Here is a 16,962-nt window from a genome sequence, read left to right as displayed (position 1 = left end):
CAGAGACACCAAAGGGACAGTTCATGCAAAGATGGGCACGATGAAAAACAGAAATGGCATGGACCTAACAGAAGTAGAAGATATTAAGAAAAGGTGGCAAGAATACACAGAACTATACAAGGAAGATCTTAATGACCTGGATAAACACTATGGTGTGGTCACTCACCTAGAGCCAGACATCCTGGAGTACGAAGTCAAGTAGGCCTTAGGAAGCATCACTACAAACAAAGCTAGTGGAGGTGATGGAATTCCAGCTGAGTTATTTCAAATCCTAAAAGATAATGCTGTTAAAGTGCTGCATTCAATATGCCAGCAAATTTGGAAAACTCAGCAGTTGCCACAGGACTGGAAAAGGTCAGTTTCATTACAATCCCAAAGAAAGGCAATGCCAAAGAATGCTCAAACTACCGCACAGTTGCACTCATTTCATATGCTAGCAAGGTAATGCTAAAAATCCTTCAAGATACGTTTCATGAACCTAGTTCATGAATAGCACATGAACCAAGAAATTCCAGATGTACAAGCTGGGGTTAGAAAAGTCAGAAGAATCAGAGATCAAATTGCTAACATCCACTGAGTCATAGAAAAAGCAAGGGAATTCCAGAAAAACATCGACTTCTGCTTCATTGATCATGCTAAAACCTTTGACTGTATGGATCATAAGAAACTGGAAAATTCTTCAAGAGATGGGAATACCAGACTACCTGACCTGCCTCCTGTAAGGAGAAACCTGTATGTAGGTCAAGAAGCAACCGTTAGAACCGGACATGGAACAACAAACTGGTTCCAAATTGGGAAAGGAGTATGTCAAGGCTGTATATTGTTACCCTGCTTATTTAACTTCTATGCAGAGTACATCATGAGAAACGCTGGGCTGGATGAAGCACAAGCTGGAATCGAGATGCTGGGAGAAATATCAATAACCTCAGATATGCAGAAGACACCACCCTTATGGCAGAAAGTGAAGAGGAACTAAAGGCCCTCTTGATAAAGGTGAAAGAGGATAGTGAAAAAGCTGGCTTAAAACTCAACATTCAAAAAACTAAAATCATGGATGGCATCTGGTCCCATCACTTTATGGCAAATAGATGGGCAAACAATGGAAACAGTACCAGACTTTATCTTGGGGGGCTCCAAAATCACTGTAGACAGTGACTGCTGCCATGAAATTAAAAGATGCTTGCTCCTTGGAAGAAAACCTATGACAAACCTAGACAGAGTATTAAAAAGCAGAGACATTACTTTGCTGACAAAGGTCCGTCTAGTCAAAGCTATGGTTTTTCCAATAGTCATGTATGGATGTGAGAGCTGGACCATAAAGAAAGCTGGGCACTGAAGAATTGATGCTTTTGAATTGTGGTGTTGGAGAAGACTCTTCAGAGTCCCTTGGACAGCAAGGAGATCAAACCAATCTAATCCTAAAGGAAATAAACCCTGAATATTTATTGGGATAATGATACTGAAGTTGAAGTTCCAATACTCTGGCCATCTGATATGAAGAGCTCACTTATTGGAAAAGACCCTTATGCTGGGAAAGGCTGAGGGCAGGAACAGCAGTGGGCAACAGAGGGTACGATGGTTGCATGGCATCATCAACTCAATGGACATGAGTTTGAGCCCACACTGGAGACAGTGAAGGACAGGGAAGCCTGGCGTGCTGCATGCAGTCCATGGGGTTGCATAGAGTTGGAAATGACTCAGCGACTGAACAACAACAAAATGACTATAATTAAAGATAGATAATAAGTGTTGGAGAGGATGTGGAGAAATTCCAACTGTCATACATTGCTGGCAGGAATATAAATGGTGCAGATGCTTTGGAAAACAGCTTGGTAGTTAGGCAGTTTATTAGCAGGTTCAACATATAGTAAGCATATAACCCAGCAATTCTACTTCTACAGATATATACTTAAGAGAAATGAAACACATGTCCACATAAAAACTTATACATGGGGTTTCCCTGATGGCTTAGAGGTAGAGAATCCACCTGTCAATGCAGGAAACACAGCTTTGATCCCTAGTCCAGGAAGGTCCCAAATGCCGCAGGGCAGCTAAGTCCATGCGCTGCAACGACTGAGCCCACACATCCTAGAGCCTGTGCTCTGCAACAAGTGAAGCCACCGCCACGAGAAGACTGTGCACTGCGACAACAGAGCAGCCCCTGCTCGCGGCAACTAGATAAAAGCCTGCACAGCAACAAAGCCCCAGCACAGCCCCCAAGCAGACTTATACATGAATGCTCAACAGCATTACTTACAGTGGCCAAGACTGTCACGATAAAGCAACTCAAATGTTCATCAACTAATAATGTGGCATAGCCATATAATGGAATAAATAGTATTTGATCATAAAAAGGAATGAAGTATTTATAGTTAGAGGCTACGATATAGATAAACCTTGAAAACATTATGTTAGGAAGCCAACCACAAAAGATCACATCGCATGATTCCATTTAATAAAGTTATTAATATATTTATATATTAACATTCAACTATAGAATTTAATTATATATCACATTCATTAATTTATTAATATATTAATAGTCCATGCAAACCCTTCTACTAATTGAAAGAGAAAGAAATACTTCTCAACTTATTCTTTAAGGTTAGACACCTAAACCAAAGATATTAACAAGAAAACTACACTCTGACATTCTTCATAAATATAGATATAAAAACTCTTCAACAAAACATTAATAAATTAAATCTAACAAAACATTAAAAGGATAATACACCTGGCCAAGTAAGGTTTACTCCAGGAATGTGAGGTCAGTTTAATGTTCAAAAATTAATTTTACTGTATTAGCAGACTAAAAAAGAAAAACCATATGATCATCTCCATAGATGTAGAAGTGACAAAATCAAACATGCTTTCATGATTAAAAACACTTAAGAAACTATTAATAAAAGAAAATTCCTCAATCTGATAAAGGCATCTAGGAAAAACCAACAGCTAACACCATACTTAATGCTGTAAGACTGGATGCTTTCCCCCTAAGATCAGGAACAAGATCAGGGTGACTGCTTTACTTAATTCTGTTACTGAAGGATTTGGTCAGTGCAGTAAGGCTTGAAGAGGAGGAGAAGATAGGATGGAATTGTCTATATAGGAAAACAATAAGAGAGTTTAGCAAGGTAACAGAATATAAAATCAATATATAAGAATCAATTGTATATCTATATACTATTAACACTTGAAAATGAAAATTATAAAAACACTGTCATTTATAATAGCATCTAAAAATTAAATACTTAGATAAATCTGATGAAAGATGAGAAAGATCTGTACACCAAAAACTATAAAACACTGCTGAGAAAAACTAAAAAAATCTAAATAAATGAAGAGTTGTATCATGTTCATGGATTGGAAGACACATTGATCAAGACAGTGTGGTAAGATACATATAAATCTCAATAGAAAAAAGGGAACAGAAACAGACCCATATACATAAGGTCAATTAGTTTTTGACAAAATTGCAAAACTGCCTCAATGGAGAAAGGATACTCTTCTCAACAAAGGGTGCTAGAACACCTGGATATCTATGTGGAAAAAGTGAACTTGGATTCATACTCCAATATCATATTAGAAATTAAACTTAAGATGGATCACAGACCTAAATGTAAAACCTAAAACTATAAAATTTCTATTTTATATTTTTCATATTAAGAAAACATATGAAAAAAAATCTTTGTGACCCCAGGTTAGACAAAGATTTCTTAGATACAACACAAAAGCATAATCTATCATAAAAAAAGGATAAATTGGACACCATCGAAATTAAGACCTTTTGATTTTTGAAGGATACTGCTAACAGAATGAAAAGCCAAGTCACTGATGGGAGAAAATATTTTAAAATCACATATTTGATAAAAGGTTACCAGATTATATTGAAAAACTCTCAAGCCCAACAAAAAGAAAACAATCAACCTATTTAAAAAATGGGCTTCCCAGGTGGCCCAGTGGTAAAGAATCTGCAGGCCAATGCAGGAGATGTAAGAGATGTAGATTCAATCCCTGGGTTGGGAAGATCCCCTGGAGGAGGAAAATGGCATCCCACTCCAGTATTCTTGCCTGGAAAATTCTATGGACAGAGGAGCCTGACGGTCTATAGTCCATGCTCTGCAAAGAGTCGGACATGACTGAACAACTGAGCACAATTGAAAAACTGGCAAAAAATCTGGATAGATAAATCACCAGAGAGGATACACAGGTGGCAAAAAGGCACATAAAAGTTGTTCAACATCATTAGGCATTAGGAAAATGCAAATTAAAATGATTTAGCACCACCTCATATCTATTAAAACATCTAAGATTTAAAAGACTGACTACACAGTGTTAGCAAGGATGTGGAATAATTGAAACTCTCAAATACTGCAGGTTGGAATGTAAAATGGTACAACCTCTTTGGAAAAGTTTGGCCATTTCTTCAAAAGTTAAACATGTCTGCCATATGATCCAGCCATTCTACAAGCAAATGCTTTCTCCCAAGAGAAAAGAGAACACATGTCCAAACACAGACTTGTAGACGAATATTCACAGCAACTTTATTTCTAATATTCCCAAATGGGAAACAAACAAATATTGATCAGCAGGTGAACAGATAAAACAAATTGTGGTGCATCCATACAGTGGAAATACTACGAAGGATAGAGACAAAGGGGCCTGAGGAAACATTTGGAAGTGATGGATGGATATGTTCTCTGTGTTGCTTGGGTGATAGCTGTTGCACAGGTATATGTATATATCAAAACTTACCAAATTGTATATGTTAAATATGTACAGTTTACTGAATGTCAATCATATCTCAATAAAGCTGTTAAAAAATGTTACACTCTCCTAAAGGCTGCATCTCAGGGAAAACCTTTAGTAGCTTAATAATATGAATACTTGATAACTGAATACACTATCTTCATTTATCCTCTCCCACTGAAAAAGTCAAGATTTAAAAATGTCATCTGCATGGGTATTAACATCAATTTTTTATAACATTTAGATCTGTTAAATCTAGAATCCTCCATTCATCTACACTGATCAAAATTAACTAACAAGCTGACAAAGCTTCTCTTTGTGCAAGCATAGCCTCAGTGGGAAAGTCATCAAACCAGAAAGTCAAATCAGCCTTTTTTATAATCACACCGAAATCCATTAATACCTGCAGACGGGTCACAAGTGAAGACAAATAAAGCAGTGCATAAAATGCACATGAACAATAGAGCGGGAGGGCAAGCCATAAAAGAGTAAAAGCTGGAAGCACAGAAGATGAATTTATCTGTAGGAATATGTTTTAGAATTTACTTTTTTGGGTATATACAGATTATTAAAAAGGACAGGTGGTTTCTATTCTGAGCTGAAGGCTGGAGTTGTGTTACATACAGTCATGTACTCATGAGTACTATGAAGAGTAGGGTGTGAAACACGAAACTTCTATAGTCACTTCATGTATTTCACAACCTAAGAACTCACTAATAATTTCTGACAGAAGAAAAACGCAACCTCCCTTTTCTAGGTGACCCAAAAAGAAGAGGGGGAAGAGGCTCAGATATGTGACAGATGACATGCTCTGTTGATGCAGTTGGATTTGGAACTTAGTTCACAGCCTCAACCAAACCCAATTTTCTCTCTGCCATAACTAGAGCAATTATCTAAACCTCGACAATTAAAAAAAATATACTTACCATGAAAATTTTCCAAACACAGTAAATAGAAAAGAAGTAACCCAGAAAATTAAAGTATTTCCCTTTGAAAGTTTTGGAGTATTCTATCCTCTCCTGAGGGAGAACAAACACAAAACACGGTTAGTCTTAGCAAAATGTGTGTTTACATTCTACAAAAATATTTCTGCCTCTATGAATCACTGTTCAGGCTAAGGATTAAAACCACACACAATAATAATATTAAAATAACAATAATAGTAGTAGTGGGAAAATTTATTGAATGATTACTTTAAACCAAAAATTAGGATAAACATCTTACATGCAGTGTCTACTTTAATCTTCATAACAACTCTTATGAGGTATGTCCTTTTTAATTTTGCAGATGAGGAAATGAAGTCTTAGAAAGGTTAAATAACTTGCTTAAGGACACACAGCTAGTGAGTAAGGGAAGTTAGGCTCAGGTCTACCTGTCTCCAAAGCCTATGTTTATCTCTATCCTATGCAGCTATTCCTGTGAAGTGATCCTCAAAAAGGATTAAAATAGTTTGAACAACCTTAAATAATAGATTTTGCATGTTTATATTATATTGCATTTTAGGTGTACGTAGGAAAGTTTCTTTTTGTAGTTAGGTTCCTTTTTAATCTGGCTCCTTTAAAATAGAGCTAGACCACAGCAAGGGCTTCCCTAGTGGCCCAGTGGTACAGAATCCACCTGCCAGTGCAAGAGACTTGGGTTTGATCTCTGGGTCAGGAAGATACCCTGGAGAAGGAAACGGTAATCCAGTCCAGTATTCTTGCCTGGGAGATCCCATGGACAGAGGAGCCTGGCGGCCTATAGTCTATGGGATCATAAAAGAGTCAGACATGACTTAGGGAATAAACAATAACAACAGCAGATGGATGTCTTACTGCTCTTACAATATTACTAACTTGCAAGAGAATAAAAAACGATGGAGCTACCATAGGAACCACCCTCTTGATCTTGGCCATCAGTAGGAAGTGATGTGTGCAACCTTTATCTAGATGATTAAACGCTTCTTCTGACTATTCCAATAATTTCCATTTTTGAGAGTGTTCCATTAAGGGTTTTGCTACTGGTAGGAGAAATGTCACAAAGAATCCAGGTATCAGTGCTTCATGACTGATCCTGAAGCTACTGAGGTGCCTCTTACATGGCTTGGCCATAGAGGATGCTACAAAGCCTATTTAGTCTTGCTCTCTCTTCAATCACATTGGTAAAACCCACAGTTCAGTTTCCTTGCTCTGTACCTTGGTAGCATATAGATCAGCTGTTTCCAGAAAAAGTTGCCTGCTTAGTTCTTCCAAAGCATCCACTTCCTGTTGAATAAGAGTAAGATCTGGCACAAAATGGGCATCAAGGTTTAAATCACACAGAAGTTTCAAGGAACAGCAATGAAGAAGGCACATGCTTTTGGTTTCTTCTATAGCGGGTCCTAGGAACTGCCCATATTTTCAATTTCCTGCTTCACAGCCAGCAGTACTATTTCAGAACTATTTTTCCAATCTCAGACACAGGTGTATAAAAGCTTTACCATTAAGAGCACCACAACCAAACAGCTACCACTCAGTTTTACACTAGCTTGAAAGTGGCTCGGGTAGGTGGTTCTGTTTATTTTTGCTTTATCTAGTTAGCTTAAGTCAAATGTCATTTTTGAAATCTCAAAAGGTTACATAGTAAGAAAAACACCTAAAATATACAGCAAACTTTTCTCTTGAATTATCTTGAATAAATACGATGCTAGGAAAACAGATCTAATGTTTACTGAGTTCTAATACAGGCTGGGATTTATAGACATTACCTTCTTCAGTTCTTTACAGATCTTATCTTCTATCATTCACAACAATCCCATGAGATTGGTGTCCTTATCCATTTTGCAGATAAGGAAAGTAAAGCTCAGAGAGTCAAATATCTTGCTCAAAGTCACACAGCTAATAGGTGTGGAAGCAAAGTCAGAGCTGCCTTACTCCAAGATCTGCTCTTTTCATTACTGTATGCCACCTTCCAAGAACTCAGTGAGGCTGTGTGATTATCCTCTCCATTTAGGAAAGGACTCAGAGAGGCTAAATAACCCTGATACTTTTTTGACTTGGCTTAGTGTTGCTAAGACAGCTTAAACCTGAAGTTTGGCTTTTATGAATTTTTAAGTAATAAAAATAGTAAAGATACCCCTTTCTAAAACAGAAGTTTAATTGGTTTTAATCCAAATCCTCCCTCCTCTTTGTGATTTTTCCCTCTATTACCCAAATCAGCAAGTGCCCTTCAGCTCCCTCCTCAGTAGTGGCTGCTGTTGGTACAGTTCAGGCCACTGAATACCATGGTTCAGTTACATGTCTGGCTCCCCCATGATTAGGCAGTAAGTTCCTTGAGGAGAGAGGCTATCTTCTGCTCATCAGTTTAGCTCTCTGTCTGGAAATAGGAGATGTGAAATAAATGTTTAAATAAATTTAAAGTCACCTATCCCCCGCTCCCTCTCTCCTGTGGTCATCCCATTTTGTTTGTTCTAATTCCTACCTGCATTTCACACTAAAAAGGTATGTCATAATTTATAGCAAGAACAGGTTACATTTTTTTCCTCCAATTGAGGCAAAAGGGAATTTGTTCTTCCTCAGGCCAGAGATGGCAGGAATAACGCATAAGCAATCTTACCTCTAGTCCCTCGCACCAAATTTTGGCTTGACAGCCTGGTAGCCACAAAGAGATGTGGTTACTCAATTTGGGAATTAGTTTAACACTACAAGCAGCTGGGCCAAGACAAATTCTTTAACACAATTTCCTTGATTCTTTAAACCAAAAAGTTACTGGAGATAAAGAGCTGCTTAAAATTTGTTTCTAAAACTGACTGCTTTAGAAATGGGCCCTTACAATCGATATACAAACCAGTCATTTTAGGGAGCCACTGTTTTGTGGTGGTTTTTTGGAGTTGGGAAATAAAACAGTGTAGTGGAAAGAACTAAGGAGACCACAGTTCTGGCCTTACCTTTGCCACAAGCCACTGTGTGACTTAACTTCTCTGGGTCTATTTTCTCATCTGTAAAATGGAAAGACTGATTTGTTTGGATCCCTTCAGCTCAAAGACAATGGTTTTATTATTTTAGGATTATCTATGGCTTTCTATTTCCTAAGCCCAGTCCTGGCCAGCTGAACTCTGATGCAGTCAGGTATCTTAGAAGAGAATGTCCCTGTCCCACACTAATTTTTCTTCTGCCCTTGGTGCAGAGTTGAGGAAAAGAAACAGGCCAATGGATAAAGGATACTTTCACTTCCTGGTGCTGAAGTGGTAACGCTCTTTATCATCCCCCAGAATCCTGATGGTTTGTTATGCACCTCCCCCTTCTGGAACATAGTCCTCCGTGTCATTGCCATCCTGAAATAAAAGGAAATGTAAAGACTTAGAGAATGAACTTATGGTTGCCCCGGGTGGGGAATGGTGGGAGGTAAGAATGGGGGAAAGAGACAGTCAGGGAGTTTGGGATGGACATGGACACACAGCTACAGTTAAAATAGATAACCAAGAAGGACCTACTGTTAAAAAAAGAAAATGTAAAAGCTCAGCAAAGGAGCATGGACCCTCAAAGTCCATTCTTGTCGTCTCATAGCTGCTCCTTTCATTTGCTGAGCTGTTCAGGGAAGGACTGAATTCTGGAGTCCCACTTTTCTACTGCTTACAACTGAGGGAAAACTATACACTCCCAGAAGGAATGTGGAATAGGTGAAGGAGCACAGAACTGGAGTTGGCAATAAATCTGAAGACTGGATCTGCCACTTGTGAGGCTTTAGAGTTCTCAAGTCCTCATCTCTGGATGATTATGAAGATCAATGAAGCAATGTATTTACTTATTACCACTATCATTTAAGAACAAAATAAAATAATAGCTAACATGCCTAGATAAAGGATCAGGTACAGGGTAGGAATTCAATAAATGTTTCTTTCCTTCCTTTTCAGAAGCTGACAAGAGAAAAAAAAAATCAGAAAATCACACAAACCTGGCCTCTTCTAAAGCACCATTCTCTCTCTAATGTCAATCTCTTCCTACTACTGAATAAATCAGTGGGACATTTGTCCTTCCTATCAGTTTATGGAAGGGCCTACCACATCAGTGGTGGCAGCTGGCATGTTCCAGCCTATCACATAGATATTAAGAACAGGGTCCTTGTGAGAAAAAATAGACCATTTGTTCATAAATGGTTACTTGAAGGGTACAATAGGCCAAGGCCTATTGGCTTAAAAAAAAAAAAAACACAGGATGAGTTTAATAAAAGTAGATTTGAAGAACTAAAGAAGAATTTAACTCAACGTTAACCTCAAAAGAGTGACAAGAGATAGAAGTGGTAAGGATAAAGAAGCAGCAATGGTGTTCATGGTTAGGACCAATACAAACGGTACCAATGGTATCAAACACCATATGGCATTTCTGTAGGCTAAACTAAGCCGTTGGCTAAAATAATAACAATAAAGAAGACTGCCCTGGTGGTCCAGTGGTTAAAAATCTGCTTGACAATGCAGGGGACATGGGACTGGTCTCACATGCCTTGGGGCAACTAAGTCCATGTGCCACAACTACTAAAGCCTGTGTGCCCTAGAGACAGCCCATGCCCCACAAGAGAAGCCACTGCAATGAGAAGCCTTTGCACCACAACAAAGAGTGGCTCCTGCTCCCTGCAACTAGAGTAAGCCTGCGCAGAGCAACCAAAGACCCAGTGCAACCAAAAATAAATAAATAAATTTTTTTTAAAAGCATTAAAAAAAAAAAGAACGTTAAGTGTATTGGCCACACTGACTTAACTGTTTCCTTTTAAAATGACCTTTACCTGGATACTGAGTGAATGGAATGTAGTTTCCAAGTTGTATTACTTTCTTCATGGTTCCCCTAGATTTATTACTTCATGGAAAACAGATGGGGGAAAAAGTAGAAACAGTGACAGATTTTATTTTCTTGGGCTCCAAAATCACTGCAGACAGTGACTGCAGCCATAAAACTAAAAGATGCTTGCTTTTTGGAAGTAAAGCTATCACAAACCTAGACAGCATATTAAAAAGCAAAGACATCACTTTGCTGACAAAGGTCCATATATTATTCAAAGTTATGGCCTTTCCTGCAGTCATGTACAGATGTGAGAATCGGACCAGAAAGAAGGTTGAGGGTTGAAGAATTGTTGCTTTTGAATTGTGCTGGAGAAGACTCTTGAGAGTCCCTTGAACTGTAAGGAGATCAAATCAGCGAATACTAAAAGAAATCAGTACTAAATATTCATTGGAAGGATTGATGTTGAAGCTGAAACGCCCATAATGTGGCCACCTGATGCGAAGAACAGACTCATTAGAAAAGACCCTGATGCTGAGAAAGAAAGATTGAAGGCAGGAGAAGGGGGTGACAGAGTATGAAATGGTTGGATGGCATCACTGACTCAATGGACATGAGTTTGAGCAAACTCCAGGAGATGGCGAAGGACAGGGAAGCCTGGCGTACTGCAGTCCATGGGGTTGCAAAGAGTCGGTCACAACTTAGTGACTGAACAACAAACAACTATATTCATCAGTTTTTATTTACCTTTGTCTTTTAGCAATCTGACTATATAAAACTAGTCAAACTTGTGTTTGACTTAAGCCTCTTAGATCTGTAAATTAATGTTTTCCACCAAATTTGGGAGGCTTTTGGCCATTATTTAAGTACTTTTTTCTGCACCTTAGTCCTAGAGGACTCCAGCTACAGGTGCCCGTTGGACTGCTTGATAGTGCTTCATCCTGAGATTTTCATTCATTTTTCTTTCATCTTTTGTGTCTCTATTCTTCAGACTGAATAATTTCTACTGACCTACTTTCAAGTTCACTAATTGATTCTTCTGCCATCTCAACTCTGCTAAGCCTACACAGTAAAATTTTCATTTTAGTTACTGTTGTTTTCAGCTTTTGAATTTCCTTTTGCTTCTTTTTAAAACTATAGTTTCTATTTCTCTTTTGAGACTCCTTTTCTGTTCACTAATTAATATTGTATATTTTTTCATTTTTTAAAATGTATTTATAATAGCTGTTTTCAAGTCTGTTTGTTAAAGCTATTATCTGCGCCCACCTGGAGTTAAATGTCTATTAGTTGCTTTTTATCTTGAATATGGGTTGCACAGTTCTGTTTCTTTGTATTCCCAGCAAGCTTTGACTGAAGACTTGACTTTGTAGATATTATGTTTCACTGACTTTGTAATCTGTTTTATTTTTCTGAGGACTGTTATTTTTTTGTTCTAGCAAGCAGTTTATCTAGCTGTACTTGAACTGTTAGCTCTACCAGGTAGACAATTGTGACAACTAGCTCAAATTGGGAGGCTGATTCTTCTGAGAGCAACTCAAATTATGAAGACATGCTGCAGGACCACAAGGCATCCCAGATCCTGACTTCAAGGTCTATAGGGGTTCATGTATAGATCAGAGCCAAATCTTAAGAAAGATTAGTAATGAAATGGCTTAAAAGTACACATCTGCATTTGATGTGGGTCATGACTTTATATTCATCTCTCTACATGAATAAAGTAAATATAGTCAAAGGGAGAATAATCCTGGAAATCCAAACAGTATGTTTCTATAAAAAACAGTATGTTTTAATACTGAATAACATTGCTCTTATTGTTGTATTCTAAAAATCAACATTCATATTCATTCATATAAAATAAACTGTATAGTCTGAATATGAATGAAACATATACAAGTAAATAAACGTATACACATGTGTATCTACTTCCGGTCCCCTAGTGAAGATGTATACAAATGGAGATAAAGATTTAGTTGGTGAATCTGGACCTCTTTATCATTCCAATATCTATTGTTCTCTCTTACATTGTCTTCTGACTTGATTATGTATCTTACTATAGGAAAGTGTCAAAAGAAGACACATGAAATGGAAAAACACTCAACTTAAAACTTCTATGACACCATTTTTATATGAGTAATATTAACTCTAATAAAAACAGTAGACTAATAAGTTTCACGAAGATAGAAATTGATTACCTTGCTCATCATTCTATCTCCATGTACTATTCAGCATTTAGTATAGTGTCCAGCATAAACTAGGCTTTCTACAATTAAGTGAATGATTCATTCATATGAGTGAATAAAGGCAAAATATTAAAATCAAATGATTGAAAAAAAAAATCAAATGAGTGTCCTGCCAAGATTATTAATAAATAGTTTCCCTGAGCTATTTATAGTTCACTATTCTAAGAAGTCTGCATGTCAGTCAACTCATTATTATTATTTCCATTTTATAGATAAGTAAATCAAAACATAGGGAAATAAAGCAACTACCTTAAAGTCACACTGAGCTGTAGGCCAAGGACTCAGATCCAGATAGTCTGAATCTAGCGTCTGTGCTTTTACCCACTGAGACACAAATTTCTAGAAATGCCACTTTGAAAACAAGCATTTTAAAAGTACTTTTTAAATAATAAAAACAACAATAGTTGGAAGACCTGAAGGATTTTATAAAGTAGTTGGAGAAAAGGAGGTTGAAACAAAGTATGAAAAAGTTTATAAAATGCAGGACAATAGACTGGTAAAACACTCAATGTAGAATACCTTCAAATATAAAAGATATTCTAAAACTTATCTAAGAGAATTTATATTTGAAGTTAGGAAGTAAGGTTGATTTGAAAATTTTCCTTCACACAAGATTAGACACTAAAGTCTCTGGTGGTTCCCTAACTTAAAAATAAATGAGATGAAATTCCCTGTTACCACCAGTCATGTCAAATTTCCTTGTTGAGGAATTTGAACAGCACAAGTTTTTAATATGCCTATAGCTCACCTTTTTTTTTTGCTTATGATCATATCCATAGTTTGGAGCAGTCGCCGTTCCAGGGCTAGAATATCTGTGTCAGTCACATTCCTATAATAAGCATAAGCTGTTAGCAGAGTTTGGGGTTCCATCTTTAGGCATAATACAGGGCAGCTGGAGAAACAGAGGAATCTCAATCATTACCCAGTAATTTAAGGAACTGTACTTTTCCTGGGGAATATTAAAATAAGTATAATAAGCAAAAAAATGCTTTTATTGTCACTTTTTAATAGCCAATACTCCTGGGGCCTCAGAGGAGCAGAAGGTAACTAGCTATTTTATAGATTTCCTTGGACTTGATCCAGTGACATTGATATCCTCAATGTGTATCTACACTTTTAACTTGGCATTGTTGTCTACTGTTTTACTTTTGGGAGGAACCAATTTGCTGAAGTTGGGACTGGCTCACATTGCTGTCCACTAGAAATGTGCTTTAAAAAGTGGGAATGAAAGGGGTTGAAGAAGGTCAGATTGAAATTGCCATTTTAAAAATAAATGTAGGATAAATAACAAGGGCAAGCAATATATAAGTAATAAGACTCATTTAGAAAGATTTCTAGGCCAATATCCAAAAGAACAGAGAAGAATAAAAAGGCAGTATCATAGATCGAATATTTAAGTATTAATGATGGGGGCATGATGTTACATATGTATTCAAGAAGTAATGAGAAGAAAAGAAAAACAAAATTCTCCTTACCTGAGGAAGTAGGACATGTAAGTATACGGACAGTTGACGGCACCAAATCCAGAAAGAAGAGCCATGAGAGTCACCCCAATCACACCCACCCGGCTGATGAGCTGTTCTATGGATAAGATCCCTAAAAATATGAAAGCACATTAATGCCAGGTGATACAGATAAACCGGCTTTCATCTCACAGCAAAAGGAAACATCACTGAAAACAACAACCATTACTTTTAGCTAACTTACATAAGCTAAATTAATTATTAATATGTGGATTTTTCTCTAATAAATATAAAAGTCTATTGATTTTCTTCTTATCCCAAATGCTTCCAGAATCATCTCTATTCTTGGGTAATGGTAAAAGAACAATAAATAACATTTGCTGACTATTTACTCAAGGTAACGTGAACTCTAACAAAGTAGTACTTTTAGGAAAGCAAATCTGCTGGAAAGTATAAATAGGAAGTAATACTTTCCACTATAGTTACCTTCAGTCTACATATTTTCCCCTAATGTCATCAGTTCTTTAGCTATATCTTATTCATTTTTGCCACCAATAAGCACATAATGCATCTAATAAATGGGTTGAATTTATAGAATGAGTAAGTATGTGAGTTTTAGATACTCAATTTTATTCCAATTATCAATTGTTTCCTATTCTTTGAGAATGCTGAAAATCAGCATGGTAGTTAAAATAAATGCTATTTTTGATGTATTTGGAATAAGTAAAAGAAAGCAATGCTAAGAGTAACTCAGGAAGTCTGGTGTCACAGGAAAAATCTAATTTAAATTTGGCCTTACTTCCTATTTCTAGGATGGAGTCAACTTCAGCCATCCACTCCTGTGGCCTAACACCAGAGGGACCATTCAGGAATTCTATGGGCTCTGAAGCTGTACTTCTAATATTTAAGTCCTTTTGTGCCTGTATTTCCACTACCCCATTTTAGACCTCACTGTGACTTCTGGTTTCTAGTCTTTTGCATCCCTGACCTTCCAATTCCTTCTTTGCTGAACCTGGACTCCAAGCTTGTTTAACTTCTCTTGTCAGGACCCTCAGCCCCTACTCTTCTCCTAAAGCATCAATCCTGCAAACTCCTAACCCTAGATCAACCTGACACTCTGCCTTCCCAGTGCCCATGCCTGAGCTGCACAAAACTACTAGAATGCATGCTGACACTGAGGCCATTATAACAGTCTTAACAGAAATCATTTGCTACTAAGGAATCCTTTTCTTGACCTTGGTCAGCCATCTCTCCCTCTACCCCTCAGCAGATATACTTTAACCCATTTTTCCAATCTTTGTTCTTTTTAGCTAATGTGCTTATCATATAAGGAAGAAGTTATTAGACATCAACTACCTTGAAACATTTACATCTGCAATCATCCTTCTAACTTGCCCCTTTCAGAACAAGATGGTGTCCACAGCTAAGGCTTTTCTTCCTGTGCTTTTGATCTAATGCCCCTTCTACCTCCTCTAAAATTTGTTCTACTGCCTGTCCACTCTCTCTCTCCCCCTCTCTTTTACCTTCAATCTTTCCTTCTTTGCTGATTTTTTCCTTTCAGTTTCAAGTTTCTTTCCTAAGAAAAAGTCTGTCCTTGAGTGTACATCTAGTTACCAATCCTCTCTATTTACCCCTTAAATGGAGGAGCTTCTTTCACGTCCATTTATTCTTCAACTGGCTGCAATTCAGCTTTCATCCCACTGTTCTACACTGAATGAAAGTGCTTTCAAGAAAAATCACAATGGCAATATAATAGGTAATATTCACCAAGCACCTATTATATACTACATACTGTTTTAATTCACTTAATTCCCATAACAACTCAGGTGGATATTACTGAAGATCTCATTTTACAGATGATGAAATGGAGGCACAGAGTAGTTAAGTAACTTAGTCAAGCTAACATAGCTAATAAGTGGCAGAGTCAGGATTTAAACCCAAACAGCCTAGCTCCAGAGCCTGGACTCTTAGCCATTATCATAATATGGTCAGGAATTTTCTTCTGATTGCAAAATTAAACATTTTCCAATCCTTGTTTTATTTGATCATTTATGACATTGAATTGTTCCTATTTTACATTATTTTCCTTTCTTGGCTTTTATACTACCATTTCTGTTTTCCTTCTCTACTTGCTTTTTCTTGCTCTGTTTTTGCTCTCCATGGACCAGAATTCCCTCTTTCATTTCAGTCTATACATTTTCCTTGGGTGATCTTGCTTGTTTCCCCAGTTTCACCTAATAGCATTTAGCTGATGATATCTAATTTTTTAAATTCCTGGGATTATCTCCAAGAGGACAGATAAATCTGTACTTTTAAGTTCCTGATTAGTGTATCTAATTACCTACTGAATATCACTTAGATGTGCACAGGCAACACAAATTCTATATATCCTAAACTAAAATTATCTTCCTTTTTCTGTATTACTTTTCTTAGCAAATGACATCATCAACTATCTGGTCACCCAATAAAAAAAATCTATACCATTAGTTTCTATTTGGTCTCTTACTCGGTCTTAAATACACTTCAGGGCTTTACATGATGTCTCTTGTGACTTCCTGCTGAATATACCTTTGGTTTTGTCCTTTAAATCTCAGCTTGAATATCACTTCCTCAGAAAGGTTGATGCTAAGGGCTTGCAATAAATTTGATATCCTTATCTGCATTATTTTCAATGATAGTTTTGTTCATGGTTGTATCTCTAGCAGTTAATATAAACTAGGTGCTCAACAAATATTTGTAAAATGTTAAGTGAACGAACAAATCCAAATTCTGTTGAAGGTA

The 16,962-nt window shown here is 37.0% G+C and overlaps 1 protein-coding gene across 3 annotated transcripts in view; it reads right to left on the bottom strand.

The window, feature by feature from the left end:
• GPR89A (G protein-coupled receptor 89A) overlaps nt 1–16,962 on the bottom strand; it is a 48,427-nt gene that overhangs the window by 9,216 nt on the left and 22,249 nt on the right. For 2 of the 3 annotated variants that reach the window (XM_004002405.6, XM_060413674.1), the window contains 5 exons: nt 14,194–14,314; nt 13,467–13,547; nt 8,931–9,040; nt 6,924–7,012; nt 5,676–5,768 (listed from right to left, as the gene is read on the bottom strand). In XM_004002405.6, the coding sequence (XP_004002454.1) occupies nt 5,676–5,768; nt 6,924–7,012; nt 8,931–9,040; nt 13,467–13,547; nt 14,194–14,314 (494 nt within the window). The remainder of the gene's footprint in view (nt 1–5,675; nt 5,769–6,923; nt 7,013–8,930; nt 9,041–13,466; nt 13,548–14,193; nt 14,315–16,962) is intronic. The other variant, XM_060413673.1, reaches the window with a different exon arrangement.

This window comes from Ovis aries, chromosome 1, assembly GCF_016772045.2.
Source record: "Ovis aries strain OAR_USU_Benz2616 breed Rambouillet chromosome 1, ARS-UI_Ramb_v3.0, whole genome shotgun sequence".
Taxonomy (NCBI): domain Eukaryota; kingdom Metazoa; phylum Chordata; class Mammalia; order Artiodactyla; family Bovidae; genus Ovis; species Ovis aries.
The sequence above is the reverse complement of the archived record's forward strand: the minus strand, read 5'-3'. Positions and strand labels throughout refer to the sequence as shown.